Genomic DNA, 21,681 nt, shown 5'->3' on the forward strand with positions numbered 1-21,681 from the left:
CTCACTTGTACTAACAAAAATCATTCCGTTTGCCTTAACCAAAGAGACCCAGGACCACTCCCAGGCTAGAGTGTGTGTCCACAACACTCTGAAGGGCCCTTGAAAAGAGGGGGAAGTGGAGTTTGTCTTTTCAGAGGAAGAAATCAGGAAGTTAAGTGACTTCTCCCTGGGCACAGATGGCTTCTAGCACTACTGAGCTGTCAGGGCCTGTGGAAACCACCCAGTCTCACTCTGTTTCCAGTGAGGAGACAGCCAAGAGCTATTGAAGCGGGATGAAATTAGGTGGCTGGTCCCTGCTCAAGCCTGGCTTAAACCTAACCCCAGCTTCCTGCAAAAAGAAGCACGGGTTCTCCCAGCTGTGGCAGAGGGGTCCTGGGAGACTTTGGTGGAAAAAGCCGGCAGATGTGACCAGGGAACTATATTTGGTTTCCAGACCTGATATCCAGAAGCTGAGTGACAGACTGAAGAGTCTGGGGGCTGAGCATGTCATCACAGAAGAGGAGCTAAGAAGGCCCGAAATGAAAAACTTCTTTAAGGTACCTAGTAAGAGGGACATTGCCCCTCCAGTCCACGCACATCTCCCTGAAGAAAGTTGACATGCATTAGAGAAGCTGGGGACTGGCACCATTGTTCCTCTCTGGAAACCTCCCTTTGCCTCTTCTTGGTTGGTTGAAGCCCGTTCCCCCAGCCAGGCGGCAAGCAGCATGCATTAAGTGCCCAGGTGCTGGGAGGGAGGCACGAGAAACAGAGTTTAGGAAACCCAGTGTGACGTGCAGTTTTAAACGTTTGTGGTGGGCCACGTCAGCCCACATGTGTGACTCTAAGAACTGGCAGGAGAGGACCTGAGGAAACAGAGACACAGAAAGAGAAAGGAAAGAAGTAACTTTTCCCAACTACCTGCCTTAATTTTATCTGATAATTTCCACAAAAGCTATTCAAAGGAACTGCTATCTGTTTTACTCAGAAAAGAGAAAGTGTTTAACCAAAATCATATAGTTTATAAGGGGGAGAGTCAGAGCTGGCCTCAGTCTCTCTGAACTCAAAGCCTCTTAACCTTCAAGAACCTCCATCCTACAACATGCCTAGTAAGTGACCAGACCCTCAGCCCCTTTTTACTGAACCATCTGGAGGAACCAAAGACACACACTTGAGAGCGTGCACCTCTTGCAAACATTTCTGAAGCAGTAGATCAGCATATATAATATTAGCCAAGTCACAAGGACTGAAAAGGGGAGCACACAGGGAGCCGAAGCCCACCAAACTGCATGCAGATGCCCTTTGCCTATTCTTTCCCAGAGAAGATGAGTTCTGCTAGGTCCTAAAATGGACAACAGGATTAAGTTGCTACAGAAAAGGCCCTTCTTGGCCAGATGAGGTGGCTCATGCCTATAATCCCAACACTTTGGGAGGCCAAGGCAGGCGGATTGCTTGAGTCTGAGAGTTTGAGACTAGCCTGAGCAACACAGTGAGACCTCTGTCTCTACAAAAAAATTTTTAATTATCTGGGCATCATGATACACATCTGTAGTCACAGCTACTCGGGAGGCTGAGGTGGGAGGATTGCTTGAGCCTGGGAGGGTGAGGTAGCAGTGAGCCATGATTGCACCACTGCACTCCAGCTTGGGTAACAGAGCGAGACCCTGTCTTAGGAAGAAAAAGAAAAAAGAAAGAAAAGACCCTAAGCAGAGAAAAAGGTGAGTTCAAAGGCATAAACACATACACGCGTGCATGCACGCAAACAAAGGCATAAACATCTCATTTTATTTACTCCCTCCTTCTAACACAGCACTTGGGCAAGCTTCAGACCCCACATGTAGAGGGGGGTCGCTCCCTCACTGCACTTTTGTTGCTTTCCAGGACATGCCCCAGCCACGGCTTGCTCTCAACTGTGTCGGTGGGAAAAGCTCCACAGAGCTGCTGCGGCAGTTAGCGTAAGTCCCTTGGGCCTGCAGGTCCAGCTCGCCAGAACTCTCCAGGTCTTTAGCTGGGAGGACCATCAAGTGACCGAGTCCCAGTGGCCAGTTCAAGCCAAGGCCAGGTCAGCACAATGTTGAGTGGAAACTAGGACCAAAGTCATCCAGCTATTTGGGCACTGCTTTCTCAGCCTCCTCCTTTGTAGATGACCAAAAGGCCTATCCAGCTTTATTTTTCCAAGGGACCCCAGAAGTAGACCGCTAAGCTGTCTGCCATAGAGGAATAGTCAAGGATTTATAACCTAGGGATGTCTGAAAAAGTCACTTAGTCCTAGCTTATTTAACCTTCCAAATTTGTACTAGCTTTTAAAATAGATTCTAATTTTAAAGAGAACATTATGCTTATTACAAAACATTTTGAAAACATGTAAAAGTGCAAAGGAAAACTTAAGCATAAAAGTTTCCTGTTGGCTGGGACTGTGGCTCATGCCTATTATCCCAGTACTTTGGGAGGCCAAGGAGAAAGCATCATTTGAGGCCAGGAGTTCGAGACCAGCCTGGGTAACACAGCGAGACCCGATCACTACAAAAATATTTGATTTTTTTTTTTAAGTTACTTGGCTAGGCATGGTGGTTCATGCTTATAAAATCCCAACAAGACGAGCAGATCACTTGAGGTCAGGAGTTTAAGACCAGCCTGGCCAACATGGCGAAACTCCACCTCTACTAAAAATACAAAAAAACTAGCTGGGTGTGGTGGCAGGCACCTGTAATCCCAGCTACTCAGGAGGCTGAGGCACAAGAACCATTTGAATCCAGGAGGTGGAGGTTGTAGTGAGCTGAAATCACACCATATTCTACTCCAGCCTGGGTGATAGAGGGAGATTCCATCTCAAAAAAGAAATAAAAGTTACCTATCACCCCACCACCAAGGGGGATAAGCCTTGTTGACAATATTAATGCATGTCCTTCCATTCTTCTTTCCTTTAATATAAGCTTCTAGGCTGGGCACGATGGCTCACGCCTGTAATCCCAGCACTTTGGGAGGCTGAGGCGGGCGGATCACGAGGTCAGGAGATCGAGACCATCCTGGCTAACACAGTGAAACCCCGTCTCTGCTAAAAATACAAAAAAGTAGCTGGGCGTGGTGGCAGGTGCCGTAGTCCCAGCTGCTAGGGAGGCTGAGGCAGGAGAATGGCGTGAACCTAGGAGGTGGAGCTTGCAGTGGGCTGAGATCGCACCACTGCACTCCAGCCTGGGCGACAGAGGGAGACTCCGTCTCAAAAATAAATAAATAAATAAAATAAGCTTCTTGAGCTAGAGTGTGCGTAAAAAGACACTTCCTAACTAAAGCAGGAACCCCCTCAGTAGCACGGATTCAGCTAGCACATACTTGCTGAGCACTTACTAGCTACCAGGCACAGAGAGGGCCGTGGCACTGATGCGCCCTCTGAGATCTCACAGGCTAGATGAGCAGGCGAGTCACGTGGCCAGAGCGCTGTGGTGAGTATTCATCATGCACCAGACTGTGCAGTGCTTGACTTACCCCTCCCACAACCACCTAGACAGGGGGTGCAGTTCTAATCTCTGTTTTATACTTTTCAAAAATGAGGCCCAGGCCAGGTGCAGTGGCTCATGCATGTAAACCTAGCACTTTGGGAGGCCGAGGCAAGTGGATCACCTGAGGTCAAGAATTCGAAACCAGCCTGGCCAGCATGGTGAAACCTCGTCTCTACTAAAAATACAAAAATTAGCCAGGCGTGGTGGTAGGCACCTGTAATCCCAGCTACTTGGGAGGCTAAGGCAGGAGAATCGCTTGAACCCAGGAGGTGAAGGTTGCAGTGAGCCAAGATCGTGCCATTGCACTCCAGCCTGGGCTTCAGAGACAGACTGTGTCTCAAAAAAAAAAAAAAAAAAAAAAACCGAAGCTCAAAGAGGTCAGGTACCTGGCCCAAAGTCTAATCAGCAGGAGAGCCAGGCTTGACCCCACATTTGAGCACACCGCTTCAGCCCTATACCTGACAGCCCCGGTGGCAGACCTCAATCCCAATGTCATTGCAGGAGGAAGCGTTGTGCAGTGGTTATGAGTGTAGGCACTGGAGTCAGAATGACTGGGTTCAAGCCCCAGCTCTGTGACTTACTAGCTGTGGGCCTATGGAAAGCTAGGCAATACGTGAAAAGCAATCCAGGCCTCCGTCTCTTCATCTTTAAAATGGGGGTTTTATAAACCCTCTGCCTCTGAAGGGTAATCTAACACAGGGGCCCCCACGCCTCAGACCAGTGCCAGTTCATGGTCTGTTAGGAACCAGGTCATACAGCAGGAGGTGAGCGGTGGGTGAGCGAGCATGGCTCCCTGAGCTCTGCCTCCTGACAGATCAGCGGCAACATTCGATTCTCGGAGGCCTGTGAACCCTGTTGTGAACCACGCATGCAAGGGATCCAGGTCCCGTGCTCCTTATGAGAATCTAATGCCTGAGGATCTGAGGTGGAACAGTTTCATCCCAAAACCATCTTCCCTCCTCCAGTCCACGGAAAAATTGTCTTCCATGAAACCAGTCCTGGTGCCAACAAGGTTAGGGACCACTGGTCTAAAGGACACTGGGTGATATACAAATTGCTGTACAAATGATGGATGGGCTTCAGCTTTCTCGTCTCTAAAACAAGGTTGTTACGAGGATTCCCTGAGGCAGTACATGCAAAATGCTTAGAACTGTGCCTGGCACATAGTAGAAGCCTGGTAAATATTAGCTACTAGTCTGATTAGACCAAGTGCAGCAGGGATACAGAGGAGAGAGGGCTTGGCTCCCAGGAGCTACTTTCTACAGCAGGTGGCAGTCGAGGGGCACTTAAGACCAAACTACCCAGCAGCCTCAGGGACAGAAGTACCTGCCCTAGGACAGCAGCTCCTTCCATTCGGTAGTTTTCAAAGTCTACCTTGTGTTGTCCCCAGATGTGCTTGAGGTCATCCTTGATCAACAGACTCCTAGAAGAGCCAGGGAGTGGGGAGGGGAACACAGGTTAAGTCAAGCATGTGAACTCCAGGCTTATTCACTTAGAAATTATATTAGCTTCACTCCTGTATGTCAGCTGACGTCGGGGTGTGGGTGTCAGACAGCAGGTACTGAGAAGGCACCTCCTGCAGTGAGAGGATGCTTGTCATTGTTCCCTCCACCATCCACATCACTCCTTATCTGTAGATATCTGTAGAGCTGTTTCCTCACATTGATTCTTAGAATGAGCATTGACAGATGAAGAGATGAGGTCTGGGCCATTTTCACTGCATCACCCAACGTCGGACACCTGTAGTGAGAGCAGAGCCAAGGCTGAACTCGGGCCTCGAGCTCATCTGGGGAGAGCAAGTTTCTTTTCAGCACTTAATCAAAGCCTGACTGGTTGGGTTAGATCAGTGGATTCCCAAGCCTGGCTAAACATCCAAGTCATCCAGATGGGGGGGTGTGTGTGTGTGTGTGTGTGTGTGTGTGTTTAGTATACATTGTTGTCTCCTGATTCATTGGGTCTGGGATTGAACCTAGGAATCTGGTTTCTTTGTTTTGTTTTGTATTCAGACGGTCTCACTGTATTGCCTAGGTTGGAGTGCAGCAGTGCAATCTCAGCTCACTGCAGCCTCAACCTCCCAGTCTCAAGTGATCCTCCCACCTCAGCCTCCTGAGTGGGACCACAGGCATGTACCACCATGTGCAGCTAATTCTTTTATTATTATTTGTAGACACAGGGTCTCACTATGTTGCCCAGGCTGGTCTCAAACTCCTGGGCTCAGGCAATCCTCCCACCTTGGCCTCCCAAAGCGCTGGTATTACAGGTGTGAGCTGCCATCCCCAGCATTTATGTATTTATTTATTTATTTTCTGAGATAGGGTCTCACTCTGCTGCCCAGGCTAGGGTGCAGTAGTGTGATCAGGGCTCACTGCAGCCTCAATTTCATGCCCTCAAGTGATTCTCCCACCTCAGCCTCCCAAGAAGCTGAGACTACAGGCATGCCACCTTTCCCGGCTAATTTTTTGTACTTTTTTTGTAGAGATGGGGTCTCCTTTTGTTGCCCAAGCTGGTCTTGAACTCCTGGGCTCAAGTGATCCACCTGCCGCAGCCTCCCAGAGTGTTGGAATTATAGGCATGAGCCACTGCACCCAGCCAGAATCTGTATTTTTCAACCTTCCCCAGAGATTCTGAGAGCAGGGTTTAGGAACCAGGGTTGAAGTAGAAGCACCATGGCAGGTTCAGGAAGGGCTCTGTCTCTGCTTTGCACCCAGTCTTTGTTCTCTTTGGACTCTTTAGGCGTGGAGGAACCATGGTAACCTATGGGGGGATGGCCAAGCAGCCCGTCATAGCCTCTGTGGTAAGCTGGGTCGGAGGGAGGCATGCCTGGAGCCGGGCCGGACACTTCAGCCAGGCCACATCCCCTGGCACGACAGCTGTCTAAACTTAGGCAATGCCCCATCCCTGGAGGGGAGTCTGTACCCTTAAGCGATGCCTGAAGTTCTTGCCCTCAGAGCCCAGCATGTCCTTCCTGTGTCCGCAGAGCCTGCTCATTTTTAAGGATCTCAAACTTCGGGGCTTTTGGTTGTCCCAGTGGAAGAAGGACCACAGTCCAGGTGAGTGCACGGCCCAGTGCAAGGAGTCACAGATGAGGGCGGTGCCTAAAAATGGCAGCAGAAATGACCAGCCACTGAGCCCTGGAGGGGTGATTGGGTCCTCAGCCCCACAGAAGGATCAAAGAGAATAGCCTTAGGCCAGCTACAGTCAGCAAATAGTTATTGGACTAAACTAGGTTAGTCTTAGGGGCACAGAACAAAACAGACACTGCCCCCATCCTGAAGAGCTGACAGTGGGGAAAGATGGATAGCAAAGTAGAGGGAATAGACTCTGGAGCCAGCCTACCTGGGTTCAAATCTGCTTCCACACTACTGGGTAGAGGTTCTGCCTAGACAGTGGTGGGACCCTGGGCAAGTTACTTAATCTCTGCCTCAGTTTAAATTCATAAGTTTAAACTCTTGTTAGCCGGGTTTGACAGAGGAGGAAATCGAGGTTCAGAGTGGTTTAAGTAGTATGCCCAAAGTCACCTCCCCACGGGGAGGGATGCAGCCAGGATGTGAACAGATCATCTCCTGTTCATCTCCTGGAGGACTGGCTCCCTAGAGTGGGATCTCCAAACTCAGGATGAAGAATAACATGGGATTATCCAAGTGAAGGGGAGGAAGGTGGTGGCGTGAATACAGTGTTTCAGGCAGAAAAAATCAAAAATCGCAACGGGGCAGTGAAGTGCTTCCGAGCGACCTGGAGTACTAGATCTGAGCTGGGGCTGAGAAATTGGGTGAGTGAGTTGTGACCAGGTTACAAAAGGCCTTATAAACCTGATTAAGGCATTCAGACTCACTGGGGGTTTTTTGCTGTTTTGGGGGGTTATTTGTTTTGAGACAAGGTATCGCTCTGTTGCCCTGGCTGGAGTGCAGTGGTGTGTTCACAGCTCACTACAGCCTCAACCTCCTTGACTCAGGTGATCCTCCCACCTCAGCCTCGCAAGTACCTAGGACCACAGGCACATGCCATCATGTCCAGCTAGTTTTTGTATTTTTAGTAGAGATGGGGTTTCATCATGTTGCCCAGACTGGTCTCAAACTCCTGGGCTCAAGGGATCCACCCGCCTCAGCCTCCCAGAGTGCTGGGATTATAGGCATGAGTTACCGCGCCCAGCCAAGACTCACTCTTAAAGGCAACTGAGGAGCCACTGAAGTGTTTTAACCAGTAGATATGACTAGATTTGAAGGTTGAATGAATTTATGTCTATGGAAAAACACTTCTCAGCCAAGGCCTTCACTTCTCAACTTCCTGTACCATATAGGGTCCTTCAGAGGAGGCAGGCCCAGGGAGGGGATGTTGGTGGCCTCAGGTGGTGGGGTTCTAAGGGAGTCCTGGGCTCTCAGGGAGAGCTCCTTTTCCTGAGCAGAGTTCGACTGTTCCACATCACTTGGCATGCCAGGCACACCTACTCCCTCCCCATGCCTCCTCTGGCCTCCCTGCCTCCGCCATCCTTCTCCTCCCACCATTCAGTGCTCCTGGCTCCACTGCGGCTAGGCTCTGTGAGTCTGTGCCATCTTAATCACCTGAAGAGTGGTCTGTGCCTGCCTGCCCCTCAGACCATAGAGCCACTCCTATGTTCCTCTCTCCCCACCTGGACCTCACACTCCTAAAGACAGGCAGGGACCAGGCTGCCTCCACAGCCACCCCTATCCTTGGCACAGCCCGGACTCAAGGCTTTATTGGAGCTCGGTGCCAGCTCCTGTCCATAGGGCAGCCCCGTGCCACATCTTACCAATCTCCAGCTGCTGTTCCCCTGTCTGATTTCCTCCAACCTCCCGCAGACCAGTTCAAGGAGCTGATCCTCACACTGTGCGATCTCATCCGCCGAGGCCAACTCACAGCCCCTGCCTGCTCCCAGGTCCCGCTGCAGGACTACCAGTCTGCTTTGGAAGCCTCCATGAAGCCCTTCATGTCTTTAAAGCAGATTCTCACCATGTGATCATCCCAAAAGAGCCGGAGTGACGTGAGAGGGGAAGCGGATCTGAGGGGCTGGGTGCAGGCCCCTCAGTCGGGGTTCCCACCTTCTCCAGACTACTGCTCTCCTCACTGCCTCTTCCTATTAGGAGGATGGTGAAGCCAGCTGTGGTTTTCCCCAGGCCAGCCTTAAGGTATCTAATAAAGTCTGAACTCTCCCTTCCAAAAAGTAGAAGTCATCCCTGTCAAGAAGGACCGTCACTCTGCACCGGTCAGCTCACAGCACCAAGAGGCCCCCTTCCTGCTTTTCTGTCACGTGTTCCCCCAGTAATCATTTTCTGACCACCCTGAAAGCAAAGCCTGGGTGGGCACTGCCAGGGCAAAGACCAGTAGGCCACCATCCCTGGCTTTAAGCTGCACAAGCCCACAGAGGAGGGTCCTGTAGAACGAGCGCTTTGCTGTGCTGCTCAGGAGTGTGCGGCCCGGTCCAGGGCTTCGGGAGGATCAGCTGCACGGAAGAGTCAATGCTAGGCTGAGGTCATCAGAGCCCTGAGGAACGAGGACGTGGGGTCTCTACTCTCATAGAACTGCCGTTCTAACTGGAGACATAGACAATATACCAGTGGTTCTCAACCAGAGGCAATTTTACCCCCAGGAGACATTTGACGATGTCTGGGAATATTTCTGGCAGTCACGGCTTGGGGAGGAGGTTGCTACTGGCATCTAGCAGGCAGAGTGAGTACTGCTGTTAAACCCACCACAGGACACACAACAGCCTCCTGCAACAAAGAATTACCTAAGGCCTGGCGCGATGGCTCACACCTGTAATACCAGTACTTTGGGTAGCCAAGGCGAGCGGATCACTTGAGCCCAGGAGTTCAAGGTCAGCCTAGGCAACATGGTGAAACGCCATCTCTACAAAAAATACAAACATTAGCCACCCGTGGTGCTATGCACCTGTAGTCTCAGCTACTCGGGAGGCTGAGGTGGGAGGATCACCTGAGCCTGGGAGGTCTAGACTGCAGTGAGCCATGGTCATGCCACTGCACTCCAGCCTAGGCGACAGAGCAAGACCCTATCTCAAAAAAAAACAAAAAAAAATTCAGCTCCCAAATGTTCAATGTTCACGAGGTCATTGATAAACCCTGCATTAAACAGTCTCACAGTAATTACCATAGTGGCTAATGCTGTAAAGATCTGTGGGGTGCTGTAAGAGCAGAATGTGAAGTTTGAAGGTGGGCCCTGACAAATGAGTGAGCTTTATGCAGGCCGAGAGAAGAGCTTGACATGTGACATGTTGGTATTTGCTTCACGATTCATTTGCTCAAAGCAAAGAGCAGAGGCTTCAGGGTGTCTCCCTTATCACCTGGCCCTCTGTACCCAGCACTCAGGAGCCTCATTTAGGACTCATTTATTGAGTGCCTAGTGTGTGCCCAAAGCTAAGGATACCAATGAAAGAAGTGCTGCTGGCCCTCTGGTTGCTTAGCCTAGTGCAAGATTGACCAGTACAGTGTAATGATGAGGTCACTGACATGGAGGTGTTCAGAGGGCCTTGGGAGGACACACAGGGGCCCCAGTTCTGCCTGAGGGTATCAAGGAAGGATTCCTAGAGAAGGTATCTTCCACAGCCAGTCTTGAATACCGAGCAGGAAACTGCATATCAAGCAAAGCCAACAGCACATATGAGAGTTCAGAGGCCTGAGAGCCTGGCACTCAGGGAACTGCAGTCAAGTGTAGCTGCTGCCTTAGACATGGAGGAAATGTGGGAACTGAAGTGGGAGACATGGGCGAGGGTCAGATCACAAAGGACCGTGATGTCAGGACTTACCCTGAAGCCCTAGGGAGGCACCAAGAGATTTTAGGAGTGGAGCAATATGGAAAAAACTAGCTCAGAAGGTTTTATTTATTTATGTATTTTATTTATTTATTTATTTTTGAGACAAAGTCTCACCCTGTCATCCAGGCTGGTGTGCAGTGGGGTGATCTCAGCTCTCTGCAGCCTCCGCCTCCCGAATTCAAGTGATTCTCCTACCTCAGCCTCCCGAGTGGCTGGGACTACAGGCGCATGCCACCACACCCGGCTAATTTTTGTATTTTTAGTAAAGACGGGGTTTCACCATGTTGGCCAGGCTGGTCTTGAACTCCTGACCTCGTGATCCACCCACCTCAGCCTCCCAAAGTGCTGGGATTACAGGCGTGAGCCCCCACGCCCGGCCGGAAGTTTTAATTGCATGCCAGTTTGCACACAGACTCCCAGCATAATCATCTTTTCTTTGGGAGCATCTTGTGTGTCCGCTGGAAAAAAGGACTCAGCTTCAGCCTGGGGCTGGGAAAGGTCTGCATTGCCCTCTGGGGAAAATTTGCCACCTTCTGGGCTCAAGATCAGCCCCAACTCTTTCCTGTTCCCTGTCCTCTAAGTCAATGGGACAAGTGGTTATACAGATGATCAATGCAGGCAAGTGAAAAAAGCCTAAGAAGGAGGGAAGGCTGCCAGAAGCCACAGGAGTAAAATTAAGATTAGGTTCTTTTAGGCCGGGTGAGGTGCCTCACACCTATAATTAGCAGGGCGTGGTGGTGTGTGCCTGTAGTTCTAGCTACTCAGGAGGCTGAGGCAGGAGAATCACTTGAACCTGGGAGGCAGAGGTTGCAGTGAGCTGAGATTGTGCCACTGCACTTCAGCCTGGGCAAGAGAGAGAGACTCTGTCTCAAAAGAAAAAAAAAAAAGGATTATTCCAGGGAAATCCATAAGGTTGGGGTTTAGGGAGAGTGGTGAGCCTGAGTCCTGGTGAAGGAGCAGGCCCCTGGTGCCCACTCTAAGAGTAGGCATACAGGAATTAAGTTACACCATGTGTCAAGATCTGGAGGAACATGCAGAATGTCCTGAGAACAGTGAAGGCAATGATTCCTTGTACCTTTAGGGGTCTGGAGGTGACATTTGGACTGATCTTTAAAGGATGATTATAATTTACTCAGGGAAGGGTGACAAGCATTACAGACTAAGAGACCAGATTAGGCAGTTATAGAAACAGGGCATTTATGTTAGAACGGTTTCATTTTCCCCATTCTCTTCCTGAGAATTAAAACCTACCACTTTTAGGTGGGTATATAGTAGGCCGGCATAAACACCGTTTCTCTGCATCCCTTGCAGCTAACAAGATCTGCCCCAAGTGATGTAAGCAGAGGTGTTAGGTGTCCGTTTCTTAAGAACCTCTTTTTTTTTTTTTTTTTTTTTTTTTTTTTTGGAGAAATGGGGTCTTGCTCTGTCACCTAGGTTGGAGTGCAGTGGCACAATCTCGGCTCACTGCAACTTCCACCTCCCAGGTCCAAGCAGTTCTCCTGCTTCAGCCTCCCAAGTAGCTGGGATTACAGGTGCCCGCCACTACGCCCAGCTAGTTTTTGTATTTTTAGTAGAAACAGCGTTTCACCTTGTTGGAAAGGCGGGTCTCGAACTCCTGACCTTAGGTGATGATCCGCTGGCCTCTGCCTCCCAAAGTGCTGGGATTACAGGTGTAAACCACTGTGCCCAGCCCAGGAACCTCTTTAAAATATAGCTGGCCTGCATCCTGCAACCTTTTTCTTCCCCTTCCCCTTCCACCTTCCTTATAGCTGGATATACAGATGTGATTCCTGGAGTTTACCCAGCCATCTTTGACTATGTTAAGAATGGGACAGCAGGTCAGGCGCGGTGGCTTATGCCTGTAATCCCAACACTTTGGGAGACCAAGGCAGGTGGATCACGAGGTCGAGAGATCAAGAATATCCTGGCCAAGATGGTGAAACCCTATCTCTATAAAAATACAAAAATTAGCCGGGCATGGCGGGCACCTGTAATTTCAGCTACTCAGGAGGCTGAGGCAGGAGAATCACTTGAACCTGGGAGGCGGAGGTTGCAGGAAGCCAAGATCCCACCACTGCACTCCAGCCTGGTGACAGAGCAAGACTCCCTCTCAAAAAAAAAAAAAAAAAAAAAGCTGGGCACGGTGGCTCACGCCTGTAATCCCAGCACTTTGGGAGGCCTAGGTGGGCAGATCACTTGAGCCCAAGAGTTCGAGACCAGCATGGGCAACATGAGGAGACCCCATCTCTACAAAAATACAAAAATTGCCTGGGCATGGTGGCTCACACCTGTAACCCCAGCTCTTTGGGAAACTGAGGCAGGCAGATCACCTGAGGTCAGTTCGAGACCACCCTGGCCAACATGGTGAAATCCCATCTATACTAAAAATATAAAAATGAGCCAGATGCAGTGGCTCACACCTATAATCCCAGCACTTTGGGAGGCCGAGGCAGGCAGATCACCTGAGGTCACTTGGAGACCACCCTGGCCAACATGGTGAAACCCCGTCTCTACTAAAAATACAAAACTTAGCTGGGAGTGGTGGTGCACGCCTATAATCCCAGTTTTTCAGGAGGCTGAGGCAGGAGAATCGCTTGAACTCAGCAGGTGGAGGTTGCAGTGAGTCAAGATCGCGCCATTGCACTCCAACCTGGGCAACAAGAGTGAATCTCCTTCTCATACAAAAAACTTAAAATAAAATAAAAAATAGCCAGGCATGGTGGTGGGTGCCTGTAATCCCAGCTACTAAGGAGGCTGAGGCACAAGAATCGCTTGAACCTAGGAGGCGGAAGTTGCAGTGAGCTGAGATGTCACCACTCCAGCCTGGGTGACACAGCAAGACTCCGGATCAAAAAAAAAAAAAAAAAAATCCAGACTTAGTGGCATGTGCCTGTAATCTCAGCTATCTGGAGGCTGGGGTGGCAGGATCACTTGAGCCCAGGACGTCAAGGTCTCAGTGAGCTGAGATCAAGATGGAGCCACTACACTCCAGCCTGGGCATCAAAGCAAGACTCTGTCTCAAAAAAAATTCAGACTGAATAATCTCTGTGGAGCTGGGACAGCTCTCCTGCCCACTAAGTAAATACATTCCCTTTTTTTTTTTTTTTTTTTTTTTTTTGAGGTGGTGTCTCGCTCTGTCACCCAGGCTGGAGCGCAGTGGCATGATCTTGGCTCACTGTAACCTCCGCCTCCTGAGTTCAAGGGATTCTCCTGCCTCAGTCTCCCAAGTAACTGGGACTATAGGCGCATGCCACCCTGCCTGGCTAATTTTATATATATATATATGTAAAGACAGGGTTTCACCGTGTTAACCAAGATGGTCTCGATCTGACCTCATGATCCGCCTGCCTCAGCCTCCCAAAGTGCTGGGATTACAGGCATGAGCCACTGCGCTGGGCCAATATATTTCTTTTAAATGGCTAAAGGAGGAATTCCTGGCTCCAGGAGATTAAAAGAAGACAAAAAGGCCGGGCACAGTGGCTCACACCTGTAATCCCAGCACTTTGGAAGGCTGAGGCCGGCAGATCACCTGAGGTTGTGAGTTCGATACCAGTCTGACCAACATGGAGAAACCCTGTCTCTACTAAAAATACAAAATTAGGCCAGGCGCGGTGGCTCACACCTGTAATCCTAGCACTTTGGGAGACCGAGGCAGGCAGATCATGAGGTCAGGAGATCGAGACCATCCTGGCTAACACAGTGAAACCCCATCTCTACTAAAAAATAGAAAAAATTAGCCTGGCGTGGTGGCGGGCACCTGTAGTCCCAGCTACTTGGGAGGCTGAGGCAGGAGAATGGCGTGAACCCGGGAGGCGGAGCTTGCAGTGAGCCGAGATCGTGCCACTGCACTCCAGCCTGGGCGACAGAGCGAGACTCTGTCTCAAAAAACAAACAAACAAACAAACAAAAACAAAATTAGCCGGGCATGGTGACTCATGCCTGTAATCCCAGCCACTTGGGAGGCTAAGGCAGGAGAATCACTTGAACCTGGGAGGCGGAGGTCACAGTGAGCTGAGATGGCACCATTGCACTCCAGCCTGGGTAACAAGAGTGAAACTGTGTCTCAAAAAAAAAAAAAAAGACAAATAGGCATTACCTGCTAAAACAAAGCTTGAGCGTTATCTGAAGCCCTGTGGCTTCATAACTTCTGGGACCATCCACCCGGTGACTACCTATAGTTGCTGCCATAATATTGGTAAATGGAAGCCGGGCGCAGTGGTTCATGCCTTTAATCCTAACACTTTAGGAGGCCAAGGCGGGCAGATAGCCTCAGGTCAGGAGTTCGAGACCAGCCTGAGCAACATGGAGAAATACTGTCTCTACTAAAAATACAAAATTAGCTGGGTGTGGTGGCGCATGCCTGTAATCCCAGGTACTCCGGAGGCTGAGGCAGGAGAATCACTTGAACCTGGGAGGTGGAGGTTGCAGTGAGCCAAGATCACACCATCTCACTCCAGCAATGAACAAAACTCCGTCTCAAAAAAAAAAAAGAAAAAATGTATATATTGGTAAATGGAGGCCGGGTGTAGTGGTTCACACCTGTAATCCCAACATTTTGGGAGGCCAAGGCAGGCGGATCATTTGAAGTCAGGAGTTTGAGACCAGCCTGGCTGAAATAGTTAAACTCCATCTCTACTAAAAATACAAAACTTAGCTGGGCATGGTGGCAGGCACCTGTAATCCCAGCTCCTTGAGATGCTGAAGTAGGAGAATTGCTTGAACCCAGGAGGTGGAGGTTTCAGTGAGCCAAAATTGCACCACTGCATTCCAGCCTGGGCAACAGAGTGAGACTCCGTTTCAAAAAAAAAAAAAAGTAAACTCCAAATCCTTCCCATGATCCTTGAGGCCCCTCAAGATCTGGTCTCTCCAGGAGTTCAAGGCTAACCTGGCCAACATGGTGAAACCCCATCTCTACTAAAAATACAAAACTCAGCCGGGTGTGGTGGTGTGCGTCTTTAGTCTCAGCTACTTGGGAGGCTGAGGCAGGAGAATTGCTTGAACCCAAGAGGCAGAAGTTGCAGTGAGCCGAGATCGCACCACTGTACTCCAGCCTGGGCGACTCTGTCTCAAAAAAAAAAAAAAAAAAAAAAATTGATAAGTGTGTTGTTCTGTCTTGGGAGATGAGATAATTACGCCCATTTTCCTCAGGGGAAGATTGAGGCCCAGAAGAATAAAGTTCTTTGGGAGAACTTTATTCCTCCCAAATAAACTTTGGGAGGCCGAGGTGCACAGATCACCTGAGGTCAGGAGTTTGAGACCAGCCTGGCCAACGTAGTGAAAGCCAGTCTCTACTAAAAATACAAAAAAAAATTAGCCAGGTGTGGTAGCTCATGCCTGTAGTCCCAGCTACTCGGGAGGCTGAGGCACAAGAATCGCTTGAACCCGGAGGCAGAGGTTGCAGTAAGCCAGGATCTCACCACTGCACTCTAACCTGGGCAACAGAGCGAGACTCGGTCTCAAAAAAGAAAAGAAAAAAGCTCTTGCGTTAACCTGTGTGTGCCAGGCTGTAGTTGTGCATCAGAACACCCACCAGCCCCACACTTACTGTCAGGCACCATGCCCTGAGTAGAGCACTAGGCCAAGCCAGAGCAGCTGGAAATGGTGGAGAAGAGAAGGTCCAGTCCTGGTACAACATCTGCTTGCATCTGAAGGCAGGAACATTCCTGGTAAGACAGCAGGGCTAGCTGAAAGGTAAGTGGAAAGGAGACATTGGCACCTTCTGAAAGAGAAAAAAGAGATTCTTACAACTTTCCTATGTCATTGAGATATTAATGTCACCACTTTACGGAAGCAGCAGCCTCGAGAGACGTGAAGTGAGTTCCAGATCACACAGCAGGCAGCAGAGCTGGCACTAGAATCCAGGTCCCCTGACCATATCTGGTCACTACAGCAGACAGTTCCAATTCTTTTGGCTCCACAGGTGGCCTTGGAGGTCACACTCTTCTCAAGACTCCTTGATTTTGTTCTTGATGTGTCAACTGGAAGAGAGTTCAAATTTCCCTGAGTCTGTGTCTCATGGGGAGGCATGAGAAAAAGGCAGAATCAGGAGGCCACTGAAGTAGTCCAGGTAAGAGATTATTTATGTATTCATTCAATAAGTATTTTAAATACTCTTTATGTGAAAGGCACTGTTGTTAGGTGCTAGGGATAGAGTAGAAAACAAAAAACATGGCCCCTGAGACCAACGAGCTTACATTCCAGTGGTGGAGAAAGACCATGCACCAGTAAATAAATAAACAAGGTAATTACAGACTGTGTAGTAAGTGTTGTGAAATATGACAGATAGCATTTGAGATAAGGTGGACAAGGAAGGCCTGAGGCCTGAATAAGTAGCCAGCCATATTTCAGGCAGAGGGAGTAGCACATATAAAAGCCCTGACTGTGAACAGTCTGATGAGGCCTGAACTAGTTTAAGAAGTGGGAATGGAAAGAAGGGATGAATTTGTGAATATTTAGAAGGAATAATCAGAAGGACAGACTGAATGCGGTGGTTGAAGTTTGAACTTTGGCACCTTGCTGATGGTGGTGCCACTTGCATTGGGAAAGGAGGAGCAGGTTTTAGGGACAAGCATTTCCCCTCTGGAGGGCTCTCTTTCCCATCTGTACAATAGGTTAACATAACAACCAAGCTTAGTGCTAGGATTTTTGTTTTGGTGGTTTTTGGTTGTTTGTGTGTGTGTGTGTGCATTTGATAGGGTCTCACTCTGACACCCAGGCTTGAGGACAGTGGCATGATCACAGATCACTGCAGCCTCAACCTGCCTGGGCTCAGGAGATCCCCCCACCTCAGCCTCCCAAGTAGCTGGGACTACAGGCATGCACCGTCATGCCTGGCTAATTTTTTTGTTGTTTTTTCTGTAGAGACGGGTTTTCGCCATGTTGCCCAGGCCAGATTGCTAGTTCTTAAGAATGTTATGTTCCTCACACCTTACTAAATTCCAAATGAATTAAAGATTATGGCCGCACGTGGTAGCTCACTCACACCTGTAATTCCAGCACTTTGGGAGGCCCAGGCGGGTGACTCACCCAGGGGGTTGGAAGTTCAAGACCAGCCTGACCAACATGGAGAAACCCCGTCTCTACTAAAAATACAAAATTAGCTGGGCGTGGTGGCACATGCCTGTAATTCCAGCTACTCGGGAGACTGAGGCAGGAGAATCGCTTGAACCCAGGAGGTGAAGGTTGCAGTGAGCGGGGATCATGCCACTGCACTCCAGCCTGGGCAACAAGAGTTAAACTCTGTCTCAAAAATATACATACAAAAATTAGCTTGGCGTGGTGGCACAGGCCTGTAGTCCCAGCTACTCAGGAGGCTGAGGCAGGAGAACCGCATGAACCCAGGAGGCATAGATTGCAGTGAGCCAAGATCATGCCACTGCATTCCAGCCTGGGTAACAGAGCAAAACTCTGTCTCAAAAAATAAAATTAAATTAAATTTTAAAAATAATAAATAGGAGGTCGGGTGCAGTGGCTCACACCTGTAATCTCAACACTGGGAGGTCGAGAAGGGAGGATTCCTTGAGCCCAGTTGCTTGTTTGTTTCTTTTTTGAGACAAAGTTTCACTCTTGTTGCCCAGGCTGGAGTGCAATGGCATGATCTTGGCTCACTGCAGCCTCCGCCTCCTGGGTTCAAGCTATTCTCCTGCCTCAGCCTCCCAAGTAGCTGGGATTACAGGCGCCTGCCACCATGTCCGGCTAATTTTTTGTATTTTTAATAGAGACGGGGTTTCACTATGTTGACCAGGCTGGTCTCGAACTCCTGACCTCAGGTGATCCACCCACCTCGGCCTCCCAAAGTGCTGGGATTATAGGTGTGAGCCACTGTGCCCGGCCTGAGCCCAGTAGTTTAAGACCAGGCAGGAAAACAACGAGACTCCATCTCTAAAAAAGTAGAATAGGCCGGGCGCTGTGGCCTGTTTTTGAGATGGAGTTTTGCTCTTGTCACCCAGGCTAGAGTATGATGGCATGATCTCAGCTGACTGCAACCTCTGCCGCCTGGGTTCAAGCAATTCTCCGGCCTCATCCTCTTGAGTAGCTGAACTACAGGCCCACACAATCACACCTGGCTAATTTTTTGTATTTTTAGTAGAGATGAGATTTCCCCATGTTGACCAGGCTGGTCTTGAACTCGTGACCTCAGAGTGATCCTCCTGCCTCGACCTCCCAAAGCGCTGGGATTACAGGCGTGAGCCACCGCACCCAGCCACTTACTCATTATTACTTTCTTTTTTTTTTTTTTTTTTTTGAGACGGAGTCTCGCTCTGTCACCCAGACTGGAGTGCAGTGGCCGGATCTCAGCTCACTGCAAGCTCCGCCTCCTGGGTTCACGCCATTCTCCTGCCTCAGCCTCCCGAGTAGGTGGGACTACAGGCGCCCGCCACCTCGCCTGGCCAGTTTTTTGTATTTTTTTAGTAGAGACGGGGTTTCACCGTGTTAGCCAGGATGGTCTCGATCTCCTGACCTCGTGATCCACCTGTCTCGGCCTCCCAAAGTGCTGGGATTACAGGCTTGAGCCACCGCGCCCGGCCTCATTATTACTTTCAAAATAGATTTCTTGCCGGGAGTGATGGCTCACGCCACCTCACCTGAGGTCAGGAGTTTGAAACCAGCCTGGCCAATATGGTGAAACCCAGTCTCTACTAAAGATACAAAAAAAATTAGCCAGGTGTGGTGGCACATACCTGTAATCCCAGCTACCTGGGAGGCTGATGCAGGAGAATTGCTTGAACCCAGAGGCAGAGACTGCAGTGAGCCAAGATTGCACCACTACACACCAGACTGGGCGACAGAGCGAGATCCATCTCAAAAAAAAAAAAAGCCAGGTGCAGTGGCTCACACCTGCAGTCCCAGCACTCTGGGAGGCCAAGGCAGGCAGATCACGAGGTCAGGAGACCAAGACCAGCCTGGCCAACATAGTAAAACCCCTTCTCTACTAAAAACACAAAAAAATTAGCCGGGCGTGGTAGCAGGTGCCTGTAATCCCAGCTACTCTGGAGGCTAAGGAAGGAGAATGCTTGAACCCAGAAGGCAGAGGTTGCAGTGAGCCGAGATTGCGCCACTGCACTGCAGCCTGGGTGACAGTGCGAGACTCAGTCTCGGGGGAAAAAAAAGTAGAATAAATAAAAATTTAAAAATAAAATCCAGAATCAAAGAAAAACAAAGGATGGATAAATTGATCCCATAAATATCTAATGTTTTTGCATGGCTAAAAAACACTCTTGGCAAAGTCAAAAGTCAACAAATGGAAAACATATTTGCAACTCATTTGACAAAGAGCTGATTTTCCTAATATATAGTGAGCATCTATGAATAAGAAAAATGAGGAAAGGATATACACAGACACAAATAGGAAAATATATCTCAAACATATGAAGAGAGATTCATATCTCTGCAAAATATGGTATTTGCAAATTAAACCACTTGGAGATAACATTTTTCACCTCTCAGATTGGCAAAGATCAAAAAGTTTGATAACATGGTGTTGATGAGGATATGAGGAAACAGCCACTTAAGGGGAATTGAGCAATAACTATTAAAACTCTGACCCAAATATCCTACTTCTAGGAATAGATGCTATATATATATATAGAGAGAGAGAGAGAGAGAGAGAGAGAGAGAGAGAAATGCAAAGTTACTGCAGCAGTGTAATAACAAAAGGTTGGAACTTATTCCAATGTCCTTCACTGGGGCACTGGCTAAATAAACTACTGTGTATAAAATGGTATGAGCCATAAAACTAGTCCTTTTATACTCTTATGGAATAATTTTCAAAATATGCTTTGTGCAGAACCATATGTATAGTATCCTACTATTTGGTTTATAAGGGTAAATTAACCTCCTAAAGGACATTTCAGAAACTGTTTGCCTCTGGGAAGAGAAACTAAGTGGCTGGTGGACAGCAAACACTTTTCACTGTATATCATTTGAACCTTGAGTTATCCTTTCAAAATATTCAAAAAGCAAAAACAAGGAAAGAAACAAAACCCTTTGTGGTTCTAGGTACATGGAGTTAGTGAGAAGGGAACCAATATTTATTGAGCTCTTACCATGTTTCAGACACTGTTCCAAGTACTTTCATATATACTACCCCATTTAGTGACCTATGTAATCCTTGAGATGGGTATAAATCATCCTAATTTTACAGGTTAGAAAATTGGATAGGCCAGGCGCAGTGGCTCACACCTGTAATCCCAGCACTTTGGGAGGCCAAAGCGGGCGGATCACCTGAGGTTAGGAGTTCGAGACCAGCCTGGCCAATGGTGAAACATCGTCTCTACTAAAAATACAAAAATTAGCTGGGCATGGTGGCGGGCACCTGTAGTCCCAGCTACTCGGGAGGCTGAGGCAAGAGAATCGCTTGAACCTGAGAGGCAGAGGTTGCAGTGAGCTGAGATCGCGCCACTGCACTTCGGCCTGGGCAACAAAGTGAAACTCCTCTCGGGGAAAAAAAAAAAATAGGTTGGACTGTGGTCAAGTAATTTGCTCGGTGTCATGCCTAGTCTAGCTCCAAAGCTCCAGCCTTCTCCGCTTCTCACACTGCTTCTATTTAAGCAGTGTCCTCTTAAAAATAATACTGGCCTCATTTATTGGGCATTTGACATGACAAAACTACTAAGTGCTTTATATACGTATTCTCTCATAATTCTCAAGGAAGGTAGGAACTACTCTCCCCCTTTTACAGAAAAGATAAAGGAGAGTCCGAGATATCGCGCGTAACGAGCCCAAGGTCACGGGTACACAACTGTTTGGAAGCCAGGTTTGATTCCAAAGCTCCGGCTCCAAAATCCAAACCACACCCGGTTCAAAGGACAAAAGCAGGAACGCTCGCTCGCTGGGCTCTGGGAGGTGCGGGCACTTCCGGGGGAGGGGCAAAGCCAGCTGGCTGCGGAAGGCGGTGCAGGAACCCCTTTGGCGAGCTCGCAGGAGGACGTGCCGCAGCGCCGCCTGTCGATCACCTTGCCCCGCCTCACATCGGCGCGCCCCCGGGCAAGCTCCTCCCCCAGTCCTGGCCGGGCGGGAAGCGAACGCGCGCTCTCTCCGGTTACCCTCCGCCTAGGGGAAGGGCGGGGGAAGTGGAAGCGCGCGCTCGTGAGCTGCGTGCTCGCGTACGTCGCCGGGATTCGGCTGCGTCCGTCCCGCCGCCCGTCCGTTGCCGCCGCCGCCGCCGCCGCTGCCGCCGCGCTCTCGCTTTGCCCGCCGCCGCCTGAGGGGGGCTGGGGCCGGGGCCAGCCACCACTGCCGTTGCCGGGATGCCGCGGGTGTACATCGGCCGCCTGAGCTACCAGGCCCGGGAGCGCGATGTGGAGCGCTTCTTTAAGGGCTACGGGAAGATTCTGGAGGTGGATCTGAAGAACGGGTGAGGAGGGCGAAAGAGGGTCCGGCCGGGCGGGGACAGACCCCAGAGACCCCAGCGGTGGTGAG

The 21,681-nt window shown here is 49.6% G+C and overlaps 2 protein-coding genes across 3 annotated transcripts in view; both read left to right on the forward strand.

Annotated features, from left to right (window-relative positions):
* Window positions 1-9,592, forward strand: part of MECR (mitochondrial trans-2-enoyl-CoA reductase) — a 38,555-nt gene extending 28,963 nt beyond the window's left edge. Inside the window, exons 6-10 of the mRNA XM_007979714.3 lie at window positions 434-536; window positions 1,858-1,931; window positions 6,207-6,267; window positions 6,451-6,523; window positions 8,291-9,592. Of these exons, the coding sequence (XP_007977905.1) occupies window positions 434-536; window positions 1,858-1,931; window positions 6,207-6,267; window positions 6,451-6,523; window positions 8,291-8,448 (469 nt within the window). The 3' untranslated portion in view covers window positions 8,449-9,592. The remainder of the gene's footprint in view (window positions 1-433; window positions 537-1,857; window positions 1,932-6,206; window positions 6,268-6,450; window positions 6,524-8,290) is intronic.
* Window positions 9,593-21,314: 11,722 nt separating this feature from the next.
* The window catches only part of SRSF4 (serine and arginine rich splicing factor 4), a 32,051-nt gene continuing 31,684 nt past the window's right edge, over window positions 21,315-21,681 (forward strand). Inside the window, exon 1 of one of the 2 annotated variants that reach the window (XM_007979717.3) lies at window positions 21,315-21,616. In XM_007979717.3, coding sequence (XP_007977908.1) covers window positions 21,510-21,616 — 107 coding nt within the window. In that variant the 5' untranslated portion in view covers window positions 21,315-21,509. The remainder of the gene's footprint in view (window positions 21,617-21,681) is intronic. The other variant, XM_073007590.1, reaches the window with a different exon arrangement.

The sequence above is a fragment of the Chlorocebus sabaeus genome, chromosome 20, assembly GCF_047675955.1.
Source record: "Chlorocebus sabaeus isolate Y175 chromosome 20, mChlSab1.0.hap1, whole genome shotgun sequence".
In the NCBI taxonomy this organism is placed as follows: domain Eukaryota; kingdom Metazoa; phylum Chordata; class Mammalia; order Primates; family Cercopithecidae; genus Chlorocebus; species Chlorocebus sabaeus.